Genomic DNA, 25,898 nt, shown 5'->3' with positions numbered 1-25,898 from the left:
TATGATTGACAGTTTCCACATACATCCAGCTGTCTGCATTGTTTCAATCATCTCATTTCACGCTCAAATGACTTTGAAGTAGCCAGTTGTGAAACTAACCGGCTAAGTGCTTTAAGTGCTCTTACTTTCTCTTTTTCTCTGCGGCGAGCACTTAACTGTCTTTGCAATGGTCCAGGAGCTGCCAATCCTAGCTAGATGTTTCTAAACATTAAATCATTCCTAGCTGGGTACTTCAAAGTCGATGGCTATGACACATTCGCATCCTCCCAGTGGCACGGGGGGATGAAACTTGATCCCGCCGCCAGTGGGGGCGGCCAGGCACGGAACCTGTTTTTTGCCCACGCTGAATTCCCTGCCCAATCGCGAATCGCTCTTCTGGCGTCGTAGAACAGAGAATCCAACCCAGGATGTTGAATCACCTTCGCCCATTTTATTACTCTTAGAAAGTCTGGGAATTAAAGCCATGTTTGTCATGAGGAGTTGCTTAAAGAAAGGTTTAACAAATCTCTACACCATACGAGGTTTACCCCAGATAGTCTACAAAATCATAGTGTACAATCCAATTCCTATGACAGTTTCCGGGGAAAGGGGTGCAATCCAAGCCCATATTGAATTCATGTACCCATGTATCATTCTTCTCCAAAAAATGAAATTCAGAACAACAATTCAATCTACATTTTTCCTGAGCTGCTGATAGATGTCTGATTGACAAATCATGGGGATAGTATCTTTAGCATAGAAGGAGAAGATACTATTTATGGGATACTATTTATGATGTTATGGGCCAGGGTTTAGAGAACCCCAAAGTGTATCATGGAGTTCACCTGACCCACAACTTTAAATAGATTGTGGAATGGGGAGCACACGGCCCACTCTAGAGGTGTGGTACAGCAGAAATGGAAAAGTATTTTTTAAAACAAGACAATGTTTATTCTAAAGTTAACCTTTTTAAAACAAACTGTGAATATCTTAGCAACCATTAATTCAAAGATAACCCCTAAAGAATACAACACTAAGTAATCCTTTCAGCTGTCCTTTTAACATCCTTTAAACAGAAGCACATTAGGATTTACATTCAATACTGAAAACAATTAAATTTCTGAATTCACCAGATAATCAAGAGCTAGTTCTTCATGGCAGAGAGATCAACAGTACAGCTGCTTTGGCTGACTTCAGCTGCAACACACTGAAAAACGAAACCAAAAAGACAGACACACCCAAGCTTTTCTCAAAGTGAAACTAAAAAGCAGAACCAGAGCTCAGCTCCACCCACACTCTGACATCACTGCAGTAACATGAGCAGCCAAACATTTCTTAAAGCGACCTTCTCATGACAATGGTATATTGTGGGTTGGTGCCAGAGATGTCAGAATGGTATGCTTGTATTAGCTACAGAGTTGAATTGTTTTGTAAATGTATGTTTTTCTTTGTAGCCACTTTCCTAACTTCAGTTGATTGCTCTGTGATTAATTACCTGAGAGAGTCAGCATGGGGCCTCCAATCTCACGATTGCTACAGCCACTCTGCTTACTGCATGAAGGTTTTGTTTTTAATTACACCTGCATTCATACAGCACATTTCATGTTGTCCCAAATTGCTTTACGGCAAATTAGTTTTGAGTTTTAGTCACTGATATATAATGTAAGCAATGTTATTAAATGGCAGAGCAGGCTCAAGGAGCTGAATGGCTTACTCCTGCTCCTGACAAATATGCTCATATGTCATTTGGATAGATAGGATGAATGGGCTAGATGGCCTTTGTACTCCATAATTATCTTGCAAACAGGAGGTGGAATCATGACTGGAGTTCTGTTTATTTTGTTGCTAATGGGAGTTTACTATGAGCAGGCATTGTGGGCTGAAATTGCCAGGACAGGAGTGTGTAATGGACTTATAGTGAATCAGTAACCTGTTTACACAACACTTGATTCTCAAGAGTCTTTTCCATTGACTTTGATCTTGTCCTTTTATCTACCTACCCTTTATCTCACTGAATTTCTGTGCTTTTATTAGTTTTTTGAAATATTGTGATACAGTTCTGTTGCATAGCAGATATTGAAAATATATTGTAATGAGAGTATCAGAGTCTTCAGACTCGCTGACCAAGAAAATTTTAATACAATTGTGAACCATAGAGGTTTTATCCTTTGGCGTCTTAAAAGTTGTGTGTCATAGAGACACCCGAGGACTCCCGACGCTTCTCACTGACTGTGATGACCTGTGTTAACTCAGCATTCCACTTTTTTGCTGTCATTGATCTTTCTACCCTTGGAGATTACTGATAAAATGGAATCCAATTACACCCCTTCTAATAATTATATTGAATGATATAAGGTACCCAGGCAGGAGAAAGTCTTCTACTTAGATATATTGGAAAAGATCATATAGATTTTTGGATTGCAAGTATTGAATATTTCCCCCAGATATGAATTTTATTGTCACTGTTTATATGGTACAATATGGAACATGTTAATGAGGGCTGAGGCAGTCACCAAAATGACTCTTATAGAACATAGAACATAGAAAATACAGCACAGAACAGGCCCTTCGGCCCACGATGTTGTGCCGAACCTTTGTCCTAGATTAATCATAGATTATCATTGAATCTACAGTGCAGAAGGAGGCCATTCGGCCCCCTGAGTCTGCACCAGCTCTTGGAAAGAGCACCCTACCCAAACTCAACACCTCCACCCAACACCAAGGGCAATTTGGACATTAAGGGCAATTTATCATTATCGTCTGCATGATGTTATAAATAACTAATGGATATTTTCCTGTGAAATTAACGATTTGGCAGTTAAAGTAAAATGTGTTTGTTTAATAGTGGTGGGATTGCCTATAGGGCACACAGACTAACATTGCATTATATTGTTGCTGCTCTTAATAATGACCCATACTGCATGTAGAGTCAGATGATGTTTGTCACCAGATCCCAACAAAGGGCATTATCATTTTACTAGGACCTTCTGTGATTTTTGGATGAGTTGATTGGTGAATCTTGGACGAGAGAAAATATTAGGCATGATTGTGGGGAAGGTTTAAAGGGGCCCAGAAACAGGAGAAGCACCAGGACCCATAATTTCTCTCCCTGGGCCTGAATAGGGCGGAAAGCTGCAGCACACAAATACTCCGTGAATGGTGTTTAAATAGTAACAGGTAGAGTGGAAAGAGTGTGTGTTGAAGGTGCTAGTAAAAATGTCCAACCAGTAGCCATAACAGATGGACATGTATGGTTAAACCGTATTGTGCTCTAGTCATACCACAACTTGAGTACTGCAACGGGTTCTGGGTTGCAAGCCACACAGAAATAATCTAACATTGGTGTTAGATGCTGGAAAAGCTTTTCAGCCTGGAATGGAGGGATCTGAGAGGAAAATGATAGAAGTATGTAAAATAGAAAATTATATGGCGATGATGAATCCAGAAGAAATTCTAAATAAAATGTGGAAGTAGGGAAAAGGGGCAACGGTCCAAACTCGTCAAAATATATCTTTATAAGAACAAGAACAAAGAAAATTACAGCACAGGAACAGGCCCTTCGGCCCTCCCAGCCTGCGCCGATCCAGATCCTTTATCTAAACCTGTCGCCTATTTTCCAAGGATCTACTTGCCTCTGTTCCCCACCCGTTCATATATCTGGCTAGATGCATCTTAAATGATGCTATCGTGCCCGCCTCTACCACCTCCGCTGACAAAGCGTTCCAGGCACCCACCACCCTCTGCGTAAAAAACTTTCCACGCACATCTCCCTTAAACTTTCCCCCTCTCACATTGAAATCGTGACCCCATGTAATTGACACCCCCACTCTTGGAAAAAGCTTGTTGCTATCCACCCTATCCATACCTCTCATAATTTTGTAGACCTCCATCAGGTCCCCCCTCAACCTCCGTCTTTCCAACGAAAACAATCCTAATCTACTCAACCTTTCTTCATAGCTCGCACCCTCCATACCAGGCAACATCCTGGTGAACCTCCTCTGCACCCTCTCTAAAGCATCCACATCCTTCTGGTAAGTGGCAACCAGAACTGCACGAAGTATTCCAAATTTGGCCTAACCAAAGTCCTATACAACTGTAACATGACCTGCCGACTCTTGTACTCAATACCCCGTCCGATGAAGGCAAGCATGCTGTATGCCTTCTTGACTACTCTATTGACCTGCGTTGCCACCTTCAGGGTACAATGGACCTGAACTCCCAGATCTCTCTGTACACATCAATTTTCCCCAGGACTCTTCCATTGACCTTTTGTCCGCTTTTGAATTATATCTTCCAATAATCTTATGACTAAGAAGTTCTTCTCATGCAGTCATCAACACATCAATGCACTAGAGAGATTGAGGCAAAATCCCTTGAATCATTTAAGATTGATTGGGTGTTGCAATAGTGATAAGATTGTAGGTGTCTTCTCAACTGATAAAAAAGATTGGTTGAATGTTGTTCCTTGTCCATAATTATCTCGTGATCTTTGGTGGTAGGCTGTATTCTGCAAATAGATTAAGAAGGGTACATCCTTGCAATTTTTCCTGTCAGTAACACAGAGGATTAATGCAGGGCCTTGCTAAAGACAAATGAATGTAAGCAAATCTATAGCTGTAATGTTACAACCTCCTCCCTTTTCCTTATCTGCCCTGTCATTTTGTCAGCCACCTCTCCCTCAACCCCACCAACCCACTCCCTACAATTGTTAAGGTGTTATTGGGGAGAGCACAATTCAGATTACTTGTGCCTAAGCTTCTGCCAGATGTTTTAGATTGCAGTTATTAATGTTTGTTGCCAGGTTTGGAGACAAACGCAGAATCTGTTTTTCAGGATCTGGGATTGCTGTATGGTGACTCATTCTGCAGAACAGCCGTTGATCTCCAATTGTGCACAAAAGCTGCTGCACTGAAGCAGTGCACCAGCAGGGATAACTGTAGAGTTGCAGATGAGAGTGGGTTGAAAGAACACCTACACAAAACCTTTTGTCAGACAGAAACCGCAAAACAGAGACAGAAGCACAAACATGTAAAACACAGCGGCTGGTGGAACACTGGAAAAATACTACTAATCAAGACCCTTTTTGTTGTTTATTGAAATATTTCTACATGGAGTTCAATTAAAATATTGCTGTGATACCAGACTGATTATTTCTTTTGTCGACACAAGGACAGTCATTTAAAGATTGTCATCATGTAAGTGAACAGTTTAATGTAGCTGAATCTGGTGTCATTCTATTCTTTGAAGAACTCTTTGGGTCTTAATGACGAAGCATTGGGGAGGACTGTAGTACTTTGGTACAGCAAACTGGCATATTATTTATATGTAAGTGGTTGCTACAGACATGCTAATAATAATCCCTCAACGGCCATATCTATACTTGAATGACGAAAAGGTTCTATTCGTCAAACATAAGATGTATGTTTGCTTTACCCCTTTAAAATGCGGTAGTTTTTTTTTGTAACTTGTTCAGTATTCAACCTCATAAGAATAAATGCATACAGTGTTACTTTATAACGTAAAGAAAAATGAAATTCAAATGTTTTGTATTTACATAGTAACATTGTAATAGTTTCAGGCAAGACCTCAAATCCATCTATCCCACATTTGATATTTTTCTCAATAGAGCCAAATACCACCATTTGCAGTTTATATGGCTTCATGAAGATGAAAAAGGGAGCTAGGTGGTTTATAAAATAAAAACGATCCACAAGAAATAACTGGACGCATAGTCGGAACAATTTCAGGTTTGATGCATTTGGGGATGAGATGCTAATCGCAAGGATGAGGCTGATGGATAAGCAGGGCAGGATACAGATAGTGGTGCAGGTTGAATGAGCTGGAGTTTGTTTATTCTGGAATTTTAGAGATCAACAAGGATGGTTGTGAATAAGTCAGGATCAGCAGTAACAAAGGCCATGGATGGAGCCTTCAGAGGAGATGAAGTAAGGAAGGAGTGTAAGGAATAGGTTACTGATGGCAGCATGAGACCTGTGCATTGTGCATTGCCGGCACTATACCCTGGAAGGCAATATAAGCGCACTTAAAGAATCGTCCAGTCAAAAATGATTTAGAAAGAAAATAGGATCTTTTACTACTTTTACATAAATGTGTGTAACTTGTTTTAATTATTTCCAATTTCAAAGAAGAAATGAATAAAGTGGTTTCCTTTCTACTAGCAAAATGATGGACCGGATTTTGATTTTGGCAATGACTGAACAGTGCAAAATGGCCGTATACTTGTACTTGACCATAGCATTTCTGTGGGATTTTGCAACAGAACTTACAATAGACTGCTCAAGTAGTGCAGCACCTTCTACAAAGGTTTGGGGAGCTGTTGAAATGGCTTCACCAATCCGATTGAAGAATTGCAAATGGTTGGCATTGTCTAAACAGAAACAGTTAGTTTGAATAATGAATTCATTTTCAAATTGGGTGCAGAGAGTTGAACAAGGGCAGCACGGTAGCACAAGTGATTAGCACTGTGGCTTCACAGCGCCAGGGTCCCTGGTTCGATTCCCCGCTGGGTCACTGTCTGTGCGGAGTTTGCACGTTCTCCCCGTGTCCGCGTGGGTTTCCTCCGGGTGCTCCGGTTTCCTCCCACAGTCCAAAGACGTGCAGGTTAGGTGGATTGGCCATGCTAAATTACCCGTAGTGTCCATAAAGGTTGGGAGGGGTTATTGGGTTGCGGGGATAAGGTGGAAGTGAGGGATTAATGTGGGTCGGTGCAGACTCGATGGGCCGAATGGCCTCCTTCTGCACTGTATGTTCTATGTAATCTATGTAAGGAGAAGGACGAAAAGGTGGAATTAAGCAATAATTGATGCAAAGGAAAAACTGGGAAACATAGGCCGGAATTCTCCAGTCATTATGATTCACATTTCCCACCAGCAGTGCACCCCCGCCAGCAGGATTCCCAGTGGCGTGGGTAATTACAATGGGAAATCCCATTGACAAGTGGCAGAAAGATAGAATACCGCCGCCAGTGAACGCAAGTGGCCAAGAAACACATGGCTGGGGGGGACCGGAGAATCTAGCCCATAATCTTTTATCATAAAATCTCCAACAATAATTAAGATAATGAAGGAATGAGACTTAACACTGGTCAAAGTTAATTTTCAGTGCCAGAGCGATTGTTTGGTAGTAATTAAGACTTATTAATCCATTTAAAATATACTTTAAACTGGAATGGCCAAGCCCTAACATTTTCTGTTGGGCTTAATAAGTATACAACAACCGCAACTTCACATATATTCACATATTTCAATGTCAAATCTCTTGACAAACTACTGTCAGAGGAGTAGGACAATGCGGAAAGCAACTTTCCTGATTTCCTCATTTAGCTGTGGTCACAAGAGTTTGCTGTCCAATTTACATGTTAACAAAGCTGGGCACTGTTTGCCTCCCATTATTTCAAAGCAAAATCTGGCCCATTACTTTCTGTTTCGTGATTAGCATGTACTTAGTGAAAAGTCTTTCAGAAATATAATCCCAAACACTTGCAGGACCTGGATATGATAAAAATTGAGCATTTATGGATATTAAACATTCTGGTATTGGCATCTTTTGGTCTATTTGACCACTGGTAATGCATCAACCTTGTCCCTGATCAAGGAACGGGTATAATCTCCAATTGCGTGCAGCACAATCAACATCAGTGTGTGATTTGGCATGTGGGAGGATTTTGATTTTATTTAGATTTTTTTTTTAAAAGGCAAGAAATAGAGTAAAGGGTTTTCTCTACAAGAAAGTCAACTAATATGTCAACATTCTGCACGAAATTCGGCCTGTAATGGTAAATGGCGCAGAATAGTGGCAAGAGTAGATCTATTTGCTAACTTTCTCTCTCAGTAAGTGAAGTTTTCCTTTTCATTATCATTTTTATGGACATACAGCAGTTCCCAATCATAAAATACGCCCCCCCCCCCCAGAAAATAAAGGGAAATCTTTGTTTCGAAATTAGATGTGATAAAACGTTTCTTGTTAAAAGAATGTGAAGTTCTTTGAAATTGAATCTCATAATTAGATATATTGGAATTTCATGGCAGCCAAATATTCATGTCTTGCATTTTAATTTTCTTGATTAATCTCATCTGTCTGCAGCCGGACAACTCAGCCAATCAGCACATTTTGCCCTACAGCTGCCCTATGTAGTCCTTGGCCTAGGACGCAGTGCAAACTTTCTTGACCATCTCTATGTTGGCATTCCTCGTCCTCGAGGAGAAAAGGTAATAACCCAGCAGTTATGACATGGAAGTTTTGTATTGTGTGCGTGTGTGTGTATATATTGAAAATAGTTTCAATTTATTCTAAGTTATGTATGGTTTTCAAATTTGTATAAATAGCTTCAAATATTCTTAATGCAAGGTTCTTAAAAAAAATGTTTTAAAATAATGTCTATTGACTCCACATTCAGCCATAGATTGCATTTTCTCAGCCAAGGAGCTGGGGATAGGACAAAATTTACAGCAAGCAATTTAAACAGATTCTGTCAACTACAACAAACAGAATTCCTGACCAAAACTACGATTAAAAACTGGATTTTTTTGTCCAGCAGAATTCAGTTAGTGGAGGACAATTACATGATATTCATTGAGTGTAAAATCAATCGAAGTAACTACGAGCAGTACAGCCTCCATGCATGACTAACTGTAGCCAATGATTACCACTCCGGCCATGACTTGTGACGTCACTATATGCAACCTTGGGGGATAAAAACTTTATGCACATATATTCTGAAGTACTTAAATTTTAAAATTTATTCACACCTTTTTTTAGGTTCCCTTCCGCCATACATCATTCTTGATTGAGACAACTGATTTGTGTTATTTTTCCAAACCCTTCCCAATTCTAAAAATGAAGATTGTGCAGGATTATGGGGAGAAGTTAGGAGAATGGCATTCAGTGAATTGCTCATTCAGAGAGCAATGGGGTGAATGGCCCCCTGTAAATTTCCTCTAGCCAGCTTTTTGGAAACCCACAAGAATATTGTGGGTTATTTTTCTATCTCTTTATGCAGGGAGCAACTCAGTATATTTGAGCTGAAATTGGATGTCATTGTATTGCAAAGCAAATTGTGATGTTTAAGTATTTTCCATTTTTTTTAAATCTCTGATCATCTGGAAGAAAATATTAAAATAACTAATTGATATTCAATTTTTCTTTTAGAAATAATTAACATATAACTTTTCCTACCCGAGAATTTTGACATCCGTTTTGCTTTCAAATATGCAAGTGCTCTCCATTATGATTTGACACACAAGCTCTAATTTGGAAAGAATTTGACATCGAATTTGATCGTGTGTTCAAAAAAATACAGTGTGTTAAAAGCTATCAAATGCACTCAAAGCTATCTAGTGAACTCCGAAACCTGTGTTGAAAGATACAAGGAAATTCATTGCTTAAATAATATCCAAATTTATTCAGTTTTCATTTAGTTCAAAAAATAATATAGGACGGCACGTAGCACAGTGGTAAGCACTGTTACCCACAGCGCCAGGGACCCTGATTCGATTCCCAGCTTGGTTCACTGTGCGGAGTCTGCACGTTCTCCCTGTGTCTGTGTGGGTTTCCTCCAGGTGCTCCGGTTTCCTCCCATAAGTCGTGAAAGATTTGCTTTTTAGGTGAATTGGATGTTATGAATTCTCCCTCCGTGTACACGAACATGCACCGTAGTGTGGCAACTAGGGGATCTTCACAGTAACTTCATTGCAGTGTTAATATAAGCCTACTTGTGACACTAATAAAGATTATTATTATAATATCCAAACTTATTCAGTTTTCGTTTAGCTCAAAAAAATTGTTACGCTGTACAGTACAGACTTGACAGTGCCACCAGATCTCCATCTGTTCTCAATTCATTTTAGTCCCATGGACCATAATATCCACCACCATCCCATCCCCCCAAGATCTAAGGGTGTAAATTCTACCATCCTGCCCCCTCCCCAGATCTCGGGGTCTATGCTCTGCCCCATTGGCCTCTCCCTTCAGTCTATGGGCCTTATGCTTCATCAAATTCTATGCATTGTCAAAACTACAAGGCCCTTTCCTCCAGGGAGGGGGAGGAGAGTTGATGGGGTGGGAACAGCTGCAGTATGGGTGAGGAGGTGTGGGTGCTCTGATGGGGGGGTGGGTTGTGCAGGTTGCGTGCACAAATTATAGGTGATATAGAAGAACATAAAAGTACCACATCAAAACAAGATCTGCTTTTTCTAAAGTTAGCTCGGTTTTATGATGTTTGAAGCCATGGATATTCAGAAATATGGAAAATAAACTCTAATCCTTTCTGGTGACCAAATGCTTAAGTGAAGTTACTAATCACAAATGTTTCCCTGCTGTGATTTGGGGCAATTGATGTCTGTACTTGTAATGTTAAATTATAGAAAAATAATTGCCTGAGTGTAGTTGATGTCAAATGATAGTTAAATGATTGCCTTTGTGTGCAGTTGATGTTAAATGATGCTAAATGATTGCTTTTAAATATAATTGATATAAAATGAGTACAAATCAATGCTGTTGAATGCAAATGATGTCAGGCCATGCAGGTAGGGTTGTTCGCACCTTCTCCTTCCAATCCTCCCAAAGTATCCACATTTTGTCCTTGTCTTACAAAGTGATGATAATCGTCCTGACACTGCAAATCCTTGAGGATATTGGATATATACCATGGTGGCTTTGCCTTTTTCACAAATATTATTAAAATTGTCTCTAAATCCCCTACCTGTAAAGAATCCTGTAAAAATGCAAGTTATGCTATTAAATAATTTCTCTGCCAAGTGAAGAATTGTATTTTTAGGTGAATGTTTTTCTGCCTAATTGTTTTCTCTTTTATTTTCTCTGATAGTCTACAAGAGAACGAGAATGGACAGCTATTATTCCAAATTCGCAACTTATAGTAATTCCATATCCTCATAATTCACCAAAAAGGTACTCTTTACAAACCGATTTTATATCCTTGTAATGTTGGTCTACTCCTGGAATACAATTAACACTAGTGTTTCTTTTTAATGCCAGTTAACCTTACTTCCCAGAAAGCCAGCCCATTCCTCCAAATATCTGTATTATTTTAGGACCACTGCGTGATTTTTTCAACTTCAAGTGATGTATAGTAATTGAAACAAACAGAAATATTTGGAAGAATACTTGATTTCCGTGGCCATAAATGACATACTAGCTGAAATGGTTATTTCTAGCAGCTAAAATGTTCAGCAGTCTTTGTTTTGGGTTGTGGTTCTTTCTGAATATTGAACAATGTATTCCTCTTGAGTTTATGTGTAACTGCCCATATTATTTCAAAAGCTTGTCATAAATGCACATTTTAATTAAGGCCACTGTTTATATTTGATGGAAAATATTGTTAGATGAACTAATAGTGTTTGTGTTAATTGTGATTTATTGTCAAATATATCCAAAAAATAAGGTTCTAGATTCAGATTTAAAATATTATAATATGTTTATATTGGGCATGATCTTGCTCAAGCAGGGTGTCTCCCAGCTTGCCCAATTATATTTGTTTGTGCACATTTAGGTGTTAACGTTTTTTGTTCACCAAGTTGCTTAAATTGCAGGGTCATGGAAAGGATTCTCTGTTGGCTGACGCCAAAATCGCGAAACACGATTGGGCGGAGAATAGGTTCTGATGCTAAAATCGGGCGACAATTTGACGCCAAATTACTATTCTCCATCACCCCGACAGCGGCGACAATGCCGTCTGGAACAGACATACAGTCAACCCCATTTGCATGTCATTAGCGGGCCTGACCCAGTATTCTCCGGGATCTCCGCGATCCTCCGCCTCCGATGGGTCGGGTTTCCGACGGCTCTGTTCACTTGTGCTTTTAAAAATCGTGAAACCAGCATCGTGGCTGCTGAGGGAGAGATTGGGTACGGAAAGTTTCCATCATCGCCATCGTTTGCTGACAGTTATGCCACTGGCGGGAGGTCTCTGCCAGGAATGGGGGGAGTAGCGGAGATGGCCAGGAGGTGGGCTGTGGGGTCAGGGTGGATGGACACAGAACACCATTGCCACAGCCAGAAAGGCAGCCATGCAGCTGTGCACGCCGTTAACAGCCCACTGTGAACTCAGGGCCACAGGTCGTATAGGTATCCCCCAGGCCACCCCGTAGATGCCCTCTGACCAATCAGCTGTATGGGTGTGCTCCCGCGCAACCAATGCCAGCTTGGTGGCTGGGACGAGTGTATGTGAGGATTGCAATGCATCTCTGCGGCTGCAGCTTGTCAGCCTCCCGAATGTCAATCGCAGGCAAATCCCACACCGCTTTTCATTGGAATCTATTGTGTTCCACATGGCGCCAGTGCTAGACCCTCCACAGTTGCTGAATCGATCCAGATTCGGCGCTAGTTTTGCTGTCTTGAAAGTCCATGAATTCTGCACTGGCAACGACACTTGGTCTCAGAAACTGAGAATCCCGCCCCATAACTTTCATTAGAATTGAAAGCAAAACGGGGCATCCAGTGACGGCGGACGGGAGGCAGCCGGACAATGGAGGGCTCCCGTTCGGGAATGGCATTTTCGGGGCTTTAAGCCCGGTCCCAGGGTCCACGGAGGCGGCAAAAGCAGGGAGAAGGCACAGTGCAGGCACAATAAAGAAAAATGTCGAGGGTGAGCAAAAAAACGGCCGTAAAAAAAACAGCTGAGGTCTGTAGGGGAGTGGCAAGGTCACCACGGGTTCACCAAGGAAAATGGAGGCTGGACCACCAGGGGAGGCCGCATTGCTTACGGCTGAAGAAATAACTAAGGTGATGGCTGCGGAATTCGAAAGGCAGTTTACAAAATACATGGAGACAATGAGGAAGGAGATGAGGGAGGTTTTGAGTGTGTTGGTGGAGGAGGCGATTTCCCCGGTGACGACGGCGGTGGCGAGCGCAGTAGCGGAAGTGCGGGAGCAAGGGGAGGCGCTGAAGGAAGTGGAGGAGACATTATTGCAGCAAGGTGATCAACTTACCTCGACGGGGAAGGAGATGCGGAAGGTGATGGAGATTAACAAGGATCTGCGAGGAAAAATGGAAGACCTGGAAAACAGATCCAGACGACAGAATTTGAGGATTGTGGGGCTGCCCGAAGGTGTTGAAGGACCAAGGCCGACTGAGTATTTTGCCACGATGCTGGCGAAACTATTGGGGGAGGGGAAGGATCCCTCCCGATATGAGCTGGATCGGGCTCACCGGTCGTGGAGGCCTGTACCAAAGGCGAGTAAGCCGCCAAGGGTAGTGACTCTGTGCTTCCGGAGGTACAATGCGAAGGAGAAGGTCCTGTGCTTGGCCAAGCAGAAGCGGGTGGTGCAGTGGGCTGGAGCAGGTATCCGTGTATACCAGACTTTACGGTGGAGCTGGCGAGGAGGCGGGCTGCCTTCAACCGGGTGAAGAGGGCACTGTACATTAGCAAGGTGCAGTGCGGCATTGTATATCCAGCGAAGCTGAGGGTGACTTACAAGCTCAAGGACTTTTATTTTGGAACAGCGGAAGCAGTGGAGGAGTTTGCGAAGGCAGAAGGACTGTGGCAGAACTGAGAAATTGAGAAATGGCCATGTGCCGATGTAACCTCAGGACTGTATTTTCTTCTTTTTTTTTTCACTGCGTGCGGGTGTATGGGCTAAAGGAGCCAATGTTGTATATATTTGGACAAGGGAAGTGATGGGACTTTCACTCGAACTGAGGGCTCTTTGGGGTGTAGGTGGATATGCGAGGTTTGTGTGCTAAAAGGGGATTTCTGGGCTTTCCTAGGGCCGGGCAAGGGGGAAAGGGACCTGGGCGGGGACCTCCACGCTGTGCGGTTTAAGCCAGCCAGTGAACGGGAGTGAGGTGGGGGGAGGGGTTGCGGCCATCGGAGCCTGGCAGAACAGGGTCCGAGTAGTCGAATTGGGGGGAAGGAACTGAGGTTGGGGGGAGGTGTTTTACAGGAGGCAGTGGACGGGAGGAGTTGGAGGGGGGGTGGGGTGGTGTTTACAACTCTTGGGTATCAAGTACGGTACTCTTCCAGAGGTTGGATGGCGTTGAGTGGGGGGCGGGGAGGAATAAAAACATTTTTATTTTAAAAGGAAGAATTGAAAGCAAAACAGTAACAACTGTTGTTAACTGATCTATTTAAAGTAATTTCTCAGACTCGTGTCTGTTTTTCCAAGCTAGGTATGGGCTTGAATTTTGTGGCAAGAGTAACATTGAGGGTATCAGCACCCAATGTCATTAAGGATGAATCTTTCTTTATTCATCATGGGATGTGAGAATCGCTGGTTAGGTCATGAATTATTCTCCATCCCTGTTGCCCTTGAGCAGGTGGTAGTGAGTTGCCTTCTTGAATCCCTACAGTCCTTGTGGTGTTGCTGCATTCACAGTGATGTTAGAGGTAACAACTTTGTGCCTGCAATTGCACAGTTAAATGCGGAAATCAGGAAGCTACTGTCCCACTTTCCTTGCTTCTCCAGAAGCTGCATTGTGCTGGTACCTTCCCAAGATTCGTCATTTAAATGCAGGAACAGCGTGATGTTGCGGTACTTATCCATTACATAGCATTAAGCATTGCAAAAAAAGGTTAAGGCTGCTTGTCCATTCATGTGTGAAGGAATTTTTAATGGCATGGTAAGTTTTAATTATTGCCAAACCTTTCTTGGACTGAAAATTTAGAGCAGTTCCTTCAGATTTTACTTGACAGAGATTTAAAAAATAATATTCATTATCTGCTTTTTCTTTCTGGGTCTTTTGGGCAGCACAGCGGTTAGCACTGCTGCCTCAGAGCGCCAGGGATTCAATTCTGACATTGGTTGACTGTGTGGAGTTTGCACATTCTCCCCCTGTCTGCGTGGGTTTCCTTGGGTGCTACGGTTTCCTCCCACAGTCCAAAGATGTGCAGATTAGATAGATTGGCAATGCTAAATTGCCCCTAAGTGTCCAAAAGGTTAGGTGGGGTTAAGGGATAGGGTGGGGGATTGGGCTTAGGTAGGGTGGACTTTTGCAGGATCGGTGCAGACTCGGTAGGCCGAATAGCCTCTTTCTGCACTGTGGGGATTCTATATTTTATCTCTTTCAATCCCATCTTTCCTGTCCTCTCTTGATTTCACTTTTGAGGTGTTGGGTGCTCTGAGGTACAGACGGACCAACACGGTTGCGATTGGTACAACGCAGTTTTATTCCATCTAACTATTTATACATCAGACTTGGTACTCAGCACGTTGTGACTGTGTGAGTGTCTTGCTAATGAGGTCCTGGCCCTGTGCTGTCTCCAGATGGACTGCTCAGGAAGTGTCGTGTTTCTTGTCTTATACTGTGTCTGCTCTTGTCTGTGATTGGCTGTCGTGTTATGTGTGCTAATTGGTCCGTTGGTCTGTCTATCATTATGTATGTGTTATGATGTATGTTTGAATATCATGACAACTTTCTGTACATGGAATTAAATGTTTTAACTTACAGTTTCCTGATTTAGACTCTGAATATCTCAGTAAGGTTGTTTGCGCTGTTTACACAGGTCCCAGATACTATGTAAAAAGGTGCTGTTCTGCTTAAATTCCCTAACGACCACAAATCACAGTGTCAAAGCCACAAAGTTTAAGTCTAATAAACAGCAAATGTTGTTCTTTTCCTGATGACTGCAAAATCTGGATATTATTGTTGCCACTTGAAGAATATGCATGGATAGCTAAGGTTTTTTCAGGATCTGTGAATGCTGACTAAGTAGTAGTAAAATAACAAAGGGAATTATCAAATGTGAAATGAAACGGAAAAAAAACACAGAAACAAAATACATGTGCAAGCAAGGAACTGGAAAATGCATTATGATGATGAACAAACTTGTCAAATAAAAACATTGCAGAAACGAGTAATGAACAAAGCACTAAGAAAATGGTTTAGAAGTTAGAATATATAAAATATATTTTGTTTGAAGTGGACATAGTTTGAGATTCAAGACATTTGTTAAGAGAAAAAAGCCCCAAGATTCCATGGGTTTTGAACAACCAAATATAAACTGCAATACATGATTATAAAGATAAAACAATTTACAATATCTACCTTATAATCTAAATTTCAGGGTTAATATGAAGTACATATGAATTAATAGGCAAACTGTGGTCGAATACACCACACTACACAGTAAACGATACCTGAGACCAGCAGAGATTCAACGGATTTCTCAACAGCTCACCCAGACATAAGTAAACATTGAGAGTCAACCAATCTCGCTGAAACTCCATCTCTCTCTTGAGGAATTCCATTCTTCACCTTTGAAGATCTTGCCTTGGAATTCTCTCCCAAAGTCGCTCCAACTTGGATAGCCCCAATAACGGCACATCTCACAGGGTTTCAATCTCCTGGGTTCCCGAGTCGACAATCCAGCACCAACTCAAATGCACAACCTCAGCTCTTCAGCCAAGCTGAGCAGAATACTATTGCTCCAAGGAGATACCTTTGTCCCAAAGGCCCGCAGCACAGAGTCACCGACCTTCTGCTGCCATTTTACATCTTCAAGGCATCTCCTGAGCTCTCGGCCTTTTTTCTGCTTGGAGTCTTTTGCTTGGAACCTCGCTTTTCTCAACTGGGACTTCTCCCTGCCCCTGTCTGGGATTCCCTTCTGATTATGACACTCCGCTCCAGGTCACATGATTTCGGTTTTAGCGCAGTTTTCTTTTTGTTCTGTCGCACTGGGCCCCTCCTCGGGCTGAAGAACTCCAAAACACCGGATTGCACAGTCACCACCCACTCCGAATCCACTTAAGCATGGAAACTCCCGAGGTGCAGTTCCCGGCCCGCCCACATAACACCTTTTCTCCTGGGGGAAGGGAAACTTCACTAGCGTAAAGTTTATTTAAAATGTCTTCATTCAGGAAAATGAAATAGGAGGTTTATACCCTTCATAATAACAACTAATATGGAAAAGCAATGAAGTTATGTGAACTTTTTATAAATCATTAATTAGGCCTCAGCTGGAGTGGAGTGAGTGACCTATTCTGGGTGCACGAGAAGTATGTCAAATCATCAAAAATGGTGCAGGGGAGATTTACTAGAATGCCGAAGGAGACTCGGGACTTCCATTCAGTCAATAGCAACACACCTTTACATAGCGCCCTTAATGTAATGAAACATCCTAAGATATTCTTGGAAAGATGAACACATATTTTGGAGGCATCAATGCCATAATATTAGGATTTTCGGTGTTGAAAAGGTTCATGTGTAGGACTGCAGAAACCGCCCACATAAATGATGTAAGATACACATGACTAAGAGTTGAGAAAGAGAATGCTCTCATGGCGTAAAATGAGTAACACCTAGTCTTGTATATCTGCACACTGCTATACATCTGTATATGTTTAGATTATCCAATAAACCAGTTATTGTTCAGACATACCAATGTTTCAGAAATCATTCCTCAGCCAGTCACAACCAACATACAACTTGATGCCAGCTGTGCGGGACCCCAAAATCCCCAAACATCAGCTTTAAAAAAATGATTATCCAACCTGAAATCGAGAGTTCAAAACCTCCAAAAGATCTCCATAGAATACGTGGATACAGGGGGGCAGGCGAAAAAATCAATGGTTCAGCTTACGAAGCGCTGCACCATAGCACATGGTTTTCTGTGGAGACGCCCTGATCCAGCAACAGAGTCAAAGAACTTAGCGATGATTGAGGGAGGGTGAGCAAACCTTGGATAAGGCTCAAAACCTTCAACTTAACGGTGAAAGAAGCAGGCAGCACTGGGGAAAATTCAATTTTTAGCGAGCACGGGTTCTAATACATCCCTTAGTCCTAGGTTGGTGCCATTACATATGATGATCACAAGGTAGTAATTGAATGGAGTGGGGTGGGGGGGGGGGGGGGGGGAATCAGCTGCTTAAAAACGATTCAGCAATGGGAGGAAAGCAGTGAACAGCGCTTAATAGTAACTTCCAGTGATTTCATTTAAAATTCTGCAACGGTTAAGTACAATTACCAAAAATGGTCAACGGTGTAAGTGCAAAGCTGGTCCGGGCAGGAAACCTCCACTACTGTAACAGTGATTTTTTTAAAAAAGTCAAAGCAAACTGCCAAAAATCTTTTTTTTTAAATAATTTTTATTAAAGGTTTTCATAAAATATCGATAACAAAATGAGAAAGAAAAAAGAACCCAATAGGGTTAAGTACAAAACACAATCTAAAAAAGCAACCCCCAAACCCCTCCCCCGCCCCCCCCCCCCACCCGTACATAAATAATAAATGAACATTAACACCCCGACTTAACACAACAGGTGTATACACCCCCTCAGACCCTTCAGTGTAAATAACATAAACAAAAATAAAGTAACCCCCCCCCCGAGCTGCTGCTGCTGCCATTCACCAATGTCTATCGTTCTGCCAGAAAGTCTAAGAACGGTTGCCACCGCCTAAAGAACCCTTGTACCGACCCTCTCAAGGCGAATTTCACCCTCTCCATTTTAATGAACCCTGCCATATCGTTGATCCAGGATTCCACACTTGGGGGCCTCGCATCTTTCCACTGAAGGAGAATCCTTCGCCGGGCCACCAGGGACGCAAAGGCCAGAATTCCGGCCTCTTTCGCCTCCTGCACTCCCGGCTCCTCTGCCACCCCAAATATTGCGAGCCCCCAGCCCGGTTTGACCCTGGATCTTACCACCCTCGACACCGTCCTCGCTACGCCCTTCCAAAATTCCTCCAGCGCTGGGCATGCCCAGAACATATGGGTGTGATTTGCTGGGCTCCCTGAGCACCTAACACACCTGTCCTCACCCCCAAAGAACCGGCTCATCCTTGTCCCGGTCATGTGTGCCCTGTGCAGCACCTTAAACTGTATGAGGCTGAGCCTCGCGCACGAAGAGGAAGAGTTCACCCTCCCTAGGGCATCTGCCCACGTCCCCTCTTCAATCTCCTCTCCCAACTCCTCCTCCCACTTACCTTTCAACTCCACCACCGAGGCCTCCTCCTCCTGCATCACCTGGTAAGCATCCAAGATCTTCCCCACTCCCACCCACCCCCCCAAGAGCACCCTGTCCTGTACTGTGCGTGGCAGTAGCCGTGGGAATTCCACCACCTGCCGTCTGGCAAACGCCCTTACCTGTAAGTACCTGAAGGTGTTCCCCGGGGGGGAGCCCGTACTTCTCCTCCAGCTCACCCAAGCTCGCGAACTTCCCGTCCACAAACAGGTCCCCCAACTTTCGTATCCCTGCCCTGTGCCACCCCAAAAACCTTCCACCTGTTCTTCCTGGGGCGAACCGGTGGTTCCATCGTAATGGGGTCCACGCCGAGGCACTAACTTCCCCCCCCCCCCCCCCCCATGCCGCCTCCACTGCCCCCAAATTTTGAGGGCCGCCACCACCACCGGGCTCGTGGTATACCTCCTTGGAGGGAGCGGCAGCGGCGCCGTTGCCAGCGCCCCCAGACTCGTACCCACAAAGGATGCCGTCTCCGCTCCAGGAACACGGTTCTCACCCTCGGAGTCCCTCGCTCCCACACAAACCCCATTATACTCCTGTTAACCCACCTGAAAAAAGCCTTCGGGTTAAACACGGGGAGGCACTGGAACAGGAACAAAATCCTTGGGAGCACCGTCATTTTGATTGATGCACCCTACCCGCCAAGGACAGCAGCAACGCGTCCAACCTCTTGAATTCCTCCACCATTTGCTCCACCAGCCTTGTAAAGTTAAGCCTATGCAGGGCCCCCAGCTCCTGGCCACCTGGACCCCCAAATATCTGAAGCTCCTCTCCGCCCTTTTTAGTGGGAGCTCACCAATCCCCCTCTCCTGGTCCCCCAGCTGAACTACGAACAGCTCGCTCTTCCCCATATTGAGCTTGTACCCCGAAAAGTCCCCGAATTACCTTAGGATCCTCATTACCTCTGGCATTCCTCCCACCGGGTCCGCCACATACAGCAGCAGGTCGTCCGCGTAAAGCGACACCCTATGCTCCTCCCCACCCCGCACCAACCCCCTCCAGTTCCTCGACTCTCTCAGTGCCATAGCCAGGGGTTCAGTCGCCAGTGCGAAGAGCAGGGGGGACAGGGGACACCCCTGTCTCGTCCCTCGGTGCAACCAAAAGTACTCGGACCTCCTCCTATTTGTGGCCACTCTCGCCATCGGGACCTGATACAACAGCCTAACCCACCTGACAAACCCCTCCCCAAACCCGAACCTCTTCAGCACCTCCCACAGGTACCGCCACTCTACCCTATCGAAGACTTTCTCAGCATCCATCGCCACCACTATCTCCGCCTCCCCCTCCCCCGCCGGCATCATGATAACGTTCAAAAGCCTCCGCACATTCGCGTTCAACTGTCTCCCCTTCACAAACCCCGTCTGGTCTTCATGGATGATCTGCGGCACACAATCCTCAATCCTCGTGGCTAAGACCTTCGCCAGCACCTTGGCATCTACATTTAGCAAGGAAATCGGTCTGTAAGACCCACATTGCAGGGGATCCTTGTCCCGCTTCAGGATCAAGGAGATCAGTGCCCGGGACATCGTCGGGGGTAAAGCCCCCCCCTCCCTTGCCTCATTAAAGGTCCTAACTAACAGCGGGCCCAACAGGTCCATATATTTTTTTATAGAACTGGACCAGGAAACCATCCGGCCCCAGTGCCTTCCCCGCCTGCATGCTTCCTATCCCTTTGATCAGCTCCTCCAGCCAATCGGGCCCCCCAGTCCCGCCACCAGTCCCTCTTCCACCTTTGGAAACCTCAATTAGTCCAGGAAACGGCCCATCCCTCCCTCCTCCCGTTGGGGCTCGGATCGGTACAATTCCTCGTAGAAGTCCCTGAAGACCCCATTGATGCCAACCCCACTCCGCACCAGGCTCCCTCCCCTGTCCTTAACTCCCCCAATCTCCCTAGCTGCGTCCCGCTTCCGAAGCTGATGCGCCAGCATCCGGCTTGCCTTTTCCCCATACTCGTAGACCTCCACTGCACCTCCGCCTTCCTGGTGGTCACCAGGTCGAATTCGGCCTGGAGGCTGCACCTCTTCCTCAACAATCCTTCCTCAGGCTCTTCCGCATACCTCCTGTCTACCCTCACCATCTCCCCCACCAGCCTCTCCCTCTCCCCCTGCTCCCTCTGCTCCTTGTGGGCCCTAATGGAGATCAGCTCTCCCCTCACCACCGCCTTCAGTGCCTCCCATACTATCCCCACTCGGACCTCCCCGTTGTCGTTGCTCTCCAAGTACCTCTCTATACTTCCTCGGACCCGCTCGCTCACCTCCTCGTCCGCCAACAGCCCCACCTCCAAGTGCCACAGCGGGTGCTGATCCCTCTCCTCCCCCATCTCCAAGTCCACCCAATGCGGGACATGGTCTGAAATGGCTATTGCCGAATACTCGGTATCCTCTACTCTCGCTATCAGCGCCCTACTCAAAATGAAAATGTCGATTCGAGAATAAGCCTTACGGACATGCGAGAAGAATAAAAATTCCCTAGCCCCCGCCTTGCAAATCTCCAAGGGTCCACCCCTCCCATTTGGTCCATAAATCCCCTCAGCACTCTAGCCGCCGCCGCCCTCCTACCCGTCCTAGACCTGGAGCGATCCAGTGCTGGATCCAACACCGTGTTAAAGTCTCCCCCCATTATCAGGCCCCCCACTTCCAAGTCTGGGATCCGACCCAACATACGCCGCATAAAACCCGCATCGTCCCAGTTCGGAGCATACACATTGACCAGTACCACCCTCTCTCCCTGCAACTTACCACTTACCATTATGTACCTACCGCCATTATCTGCCACAATGCTCGACGCCTCGAATGACATCTTCTTTCCCACCAAGATAGCCACCCCACGATTTTTGGCATCTAGCCCTGAGTGAAACACCTGACCTACCCACCCTTTCCTCAGTCTTACCTGGTCAGCCACCTTCAGGTGGGTCTCCTGGAGCATAACCACATCCGCCTTGAGCCCCTTCAGGTGCGCGAACACGCGGGCCCGCTTAACCGGCCCATTCAGTCCCCTTACATTCCAGGTTATCAGCCGGATCAGGGGGCTACCCACCCCCCTACCCCGCCGACTAGCCATGACCCCACCTCGGCCAGCCACACACCCGCACCCCACACCCGGCCTGTTCCCCACAGCGGCATACCCCCGTCTCGACACCCCCCCCCCCCCCCCCCCCCCCCCCCCCCCCGGCTAGGACCCATCCTAGCTGGTTTACTCCCCCATTGAACTTCCGCAAGTCTGCTGACCCCGGCCACTCCCGCCTCCCCTTCGACTCCTCCCATTGTGTGGCACACCTTCCTCTCCCACTCCCCATCCACAGGCTCTCCCCCTCCGTTCTAAGCGCAGGAAACCATCCTCGCTCTCTCCCCCCCCCCCCCCCCCCAGTCTTCGGCGCGGGAAAAAAGTCCGCGCTCTCCACCTACCAGGCCCCGCCACCAACCAAAACAGTGCCCAATCCGCCCCATCCACCCTCCCCAACCCGAAAGAGAAAAACAGAGAAAAAGAAACCCAAAACAATGCAAAGGCCCCCCCCCCCCCCCCCCCACCCTGAACAAAAAATAGGCATAACATATCCACCACAGTCCCCAATCGCCCATCCCGACCCTCAGACTGTGTCCAGCTGCTCGGCCTGAACAAAGGCCCACTCCCCCCCCGGAGACTCAAAATAATGGTGCCGGTCCTTGTAGGTAACCCACAGTCGCGCCAGCTGCAACATGTCAAACTTCACCCCCTTCCTGTGCAGCCTTCACTCGATTGTACCCGGCCCACCTCTTCGCCACCTCCGCACTCCAGTCCTGGTATATTCGAACCTCTGCGTTCTCCCACCTGCTGCTCCTCTCCTTCTTGGCCCACCTGAGCACACACTCCCGATCGGCGAACCGATGGAACCGCACCAGCACCGCCTGCGGAGGCTCGTTAGCCTTGGGCCTCCTCGCCAACACTCTATGGGCCCCTTCCAGCTCCAGGGGCCCCTGAAAGGACCCCGCTCCCATCAGCGAGTTCAACATGGTGACCACGTAGGCCCCCGCGTCCGGCCCCTCCAGCCCCTCCGGGAGGCCCAGAATCCGCAGATTCGTCCGTCTCGACCGATTCTCCATCTCCTCGAACCACTCCTGCCATTTCTTGTGGAGCGCCTCGTGCGCTTCCACCTTTACCGCCAGGCCTAAGATCTCGTCCTCATTGTCAGAGATCTTTTGTCGAGCCTCTCGGATCGCCACCCCCTGGGCCGTCTGTGTCTCTAGCAGCTTATCAATAGAAGCCTTCATCGGCTCTAGCAGGTCCGCTTTTATCTCTCTGAGGCAGCACTGGATACCCCCCTGTTGCTCCTCCACCCACTGCCTCCACGCTGCCTGGTCTCCGCCTGCCGCCATTTTGTCCTTCTTCCCTCCCTTCTTCTGGTCCACCACCACCTTTTTTGTCACCCCGCTCCTAGTTAAAGCCATATACTGATGGGGAGCTGTTATTAACTCCTTCCCACACCGGGAAATGTCGAAAGAGTGCCGTTGGGGGCCCTGAAAAGAGCCCAAAAGTCCGTTTTTGCGGGAGCCGCCGAATGTGTGACTTAGCTCCGCATAGCCTCAACCGGAAGTCTCGAGAGGGAATCCTTTTGGCAGTGTTCGCTTCACCAATCTGCCCCAAAAAGTCTGTGGAAACTTTTGAAAAAGGTCTGAGAGTCCGTTCCAGACGGGAGCTGCCGAATGCGCGACCTACTCCTCCATGGCCGCCATCGGAAGCCTCATCCCCGCTTCTTCAATGGCCTTGGTGAGATCTTTTCACAGTTGTTCCCTCTGCTGCTAGAATTCACCTTTAATAAAGGCCCTCAAGTCAGCTTGAAGCCTTTAAGCTTGCCCTTCCCCCGCCTGCATGCTGGAAGCGGCTTTTGTCTTTCCTGCAGCTCCAGCCAAATCTTTTACTGTTTCTGCCGGGTCTGGTAACCAAGAGACATACCATTCCTGGAGGACACTGTCGGGGGAATGTTGCAGTCTTCTTCCCACACCGGGAAATGTCGAAAAAATCCCGTTGGCCCTGTAAAGAGCCCAAAAGTCCGTTCCAAGCGGGAGCTGCCGAACATGCGACTTAGCTCTGCATAGCCGCAACCGGAAGTCACTGCCAAAAATCTTAACCCAGCTATGGATTCTAAATTCTCTTTGCCTTACTGTTTGGGCATATGGATGGGCTGGAATTGGGCGCTATGGAGGAAGATATTTTTAAGGTTCAAAATTGCTTCTGGATTGGACAGTAAGGGCTGAATTGTCCACCGCCTGATGCTAGTAGTAGGGTTCTCAATACGGCGTAGAATCCAGCGTTGGGGAGAAAACGGTTCGCTGATCTATTTCTGATGCTCTAGCCCTCCGCTGGCATCGGATCGAGGTTCTCACCCATGCGCCAGCGAGCGGGACATCAGGTTCTACGGGCCCGTGTGATCCTCCGATCCTCTCGGCCGGGAATCACATGGGCAAGGATTATTACAGGTATGAACAAGCATGACCCTGGCGTGGTGAACATCGCGGTGTGCCAAGGGGGGTAACTCCTTAGGAGGGGTTGCCCCAAAGTCCATCTGAGGGCCAGCCGTCTCCGTAATGCAAGAGCTGCCCACCAGAGAGTCCTAAATACAGGGACCCCTCCCAGAGACCCCCTAAATAAAGAGACCGCCGACAAACCCCCAAAAAAGAGACCACTGTCAGGAAGCTCCCCCGAAAAGAGACCTCCAGGGAAGCAGACATTTTACAGAAAGAACCGTGGCTATTAACACAATGGGTGAGAATAACTGAGATCCTGTTATTTGGTCCAGAAGGGATCACGGAATTCCTACAGAGCAGAAGGAGGCCATTCGGCCCATCAAGTCTGCACCAACCCTCTGAAACAGCAAACTACATATGACCACTCCCTCGCCCTATCCCCACAATCCCATAACCCCACCTAACCGGCATACCTTTGGTCACTAAGAGGCAATTTAGCATGGCCAATCCACTTAACTTGCACATCTTTGCACTTTGGGGGGAAACCGGAACACCCAGAGAAAACCCACGCAGACACTGGGAGAACATGCAAACTCCACACGGGCAGTCACCCAAAGCTGGAATTGAATCCGGGTCTCTGGTGCTGTGAGGCAGCTGTGCTAACCACTCTAACCACTATGTCACCGTGCCACCCCAACCCCAAACTACAAGTCATAAGCATGTTGCAAGCAATGCTCCAAAACAAGAACAAACAGATACTGGAAGCATTATATGTTATTTGCAACAGGAATTTTCTCTTCTGAGCTGAAACGCCTATCGACCGCAACCTTATCAAGACAGCGGGAGGATGTCACTCAACAGACAATCATTGGTGTTACCAAACCTGAGCCCTTCGAACTGTTCAGCTGCACTGAAGATCTGGACAGGGACTTCAACGCTGATTTTTTGAAACTCTTCATAGAGGCTCATAGTCCAGCCCTTTTCCAGGAAGATGTCCAGGAGACAGAGAGTAAACTTATTCTCACTGAAGAGGTAACAAACTAATTGGACCAACGAGCATCTGAGTGTGACCCTTCATCACTTTGTAAGGCATCTGAGAAGGTGGAAGACGAAATTCAAGCGATTGTATACATTGATACACTACCACATTTACTCAACAATGGTGTCCCCCTTTGTAAATGCATCCAACACTTCTGTAAGTGCATCCACACCTACCCATCCATCGGAAGTGTTAGTCAAGGATGCAAGCAGTCAAATAAGTCCAACTAGAGAGGAACGGAACCTGAGAATGTCCACCTCTTCCACATTGGAAAACACAGAGCTTACTGCCACGCCAGGGTTACTGAAATTTGAGTGAAAGCAAGATTTAGATCAAGTGTCTTCCTCAGCTTCCTACCCTGCCTAAACGGTTATTTTCAGAGGCCGCAGCCCAAGATTACTCAAGAGTTCACGAACAAGAGCTACTAGGAGTCATCACTCCAGAAGTGAAGAAAGACTGACAAAACCGTTAAAGGAAACCAGGGTCAACTCAACAAAAAAGGAT

General features: G+C 46.0%; 1 protein-coding gene across 1 annotated transcript in view; it reads left to right on the top strand.

The window, feature by feature from the left end:
- The window catches only part of itfg1 (integrin alpha FG-GAP repeat containing 1), a 425,532-nt gene that overhangs the window by 377,454 nt on the left and 22,180 nt on the right, over positions 1-25,898 (top strand). The window contains exons 15-16 of the mRNA XM_072518195.1: positions 8,083-8,207; positions 10,823-10,905. Coding sequence (XP_072374296.1) covers positions 8,083-8,207; positions 10,823-10,905 — 208 coding nt within the window. The remainder of the gene's footprint in view (positions 1-8,082; positions 8,208-10,822; positions 10,906-25,898) is intronic.

Source organism: Scyliorhinus torazame, chromosome 10 (genome assembly GCF_047496885.1).
Source record: "Scyliorhinus torazame isolate Kashiwa2021f chromosome 10, sScyTor2.1, whole genome shotgun sequence".
Lineage (NCBI taxonomy): Eukaryota > Metazoa > Chordata > Chondrichthyes > Carcharhiniformes > Scyliorhinidae > Scyliorhinus > Scyliorhinus torazame.
Note: the sequence above shows the minus strand (reverse complement) of the source record. Positions and strands in the feature narration are given on the sequence as shown.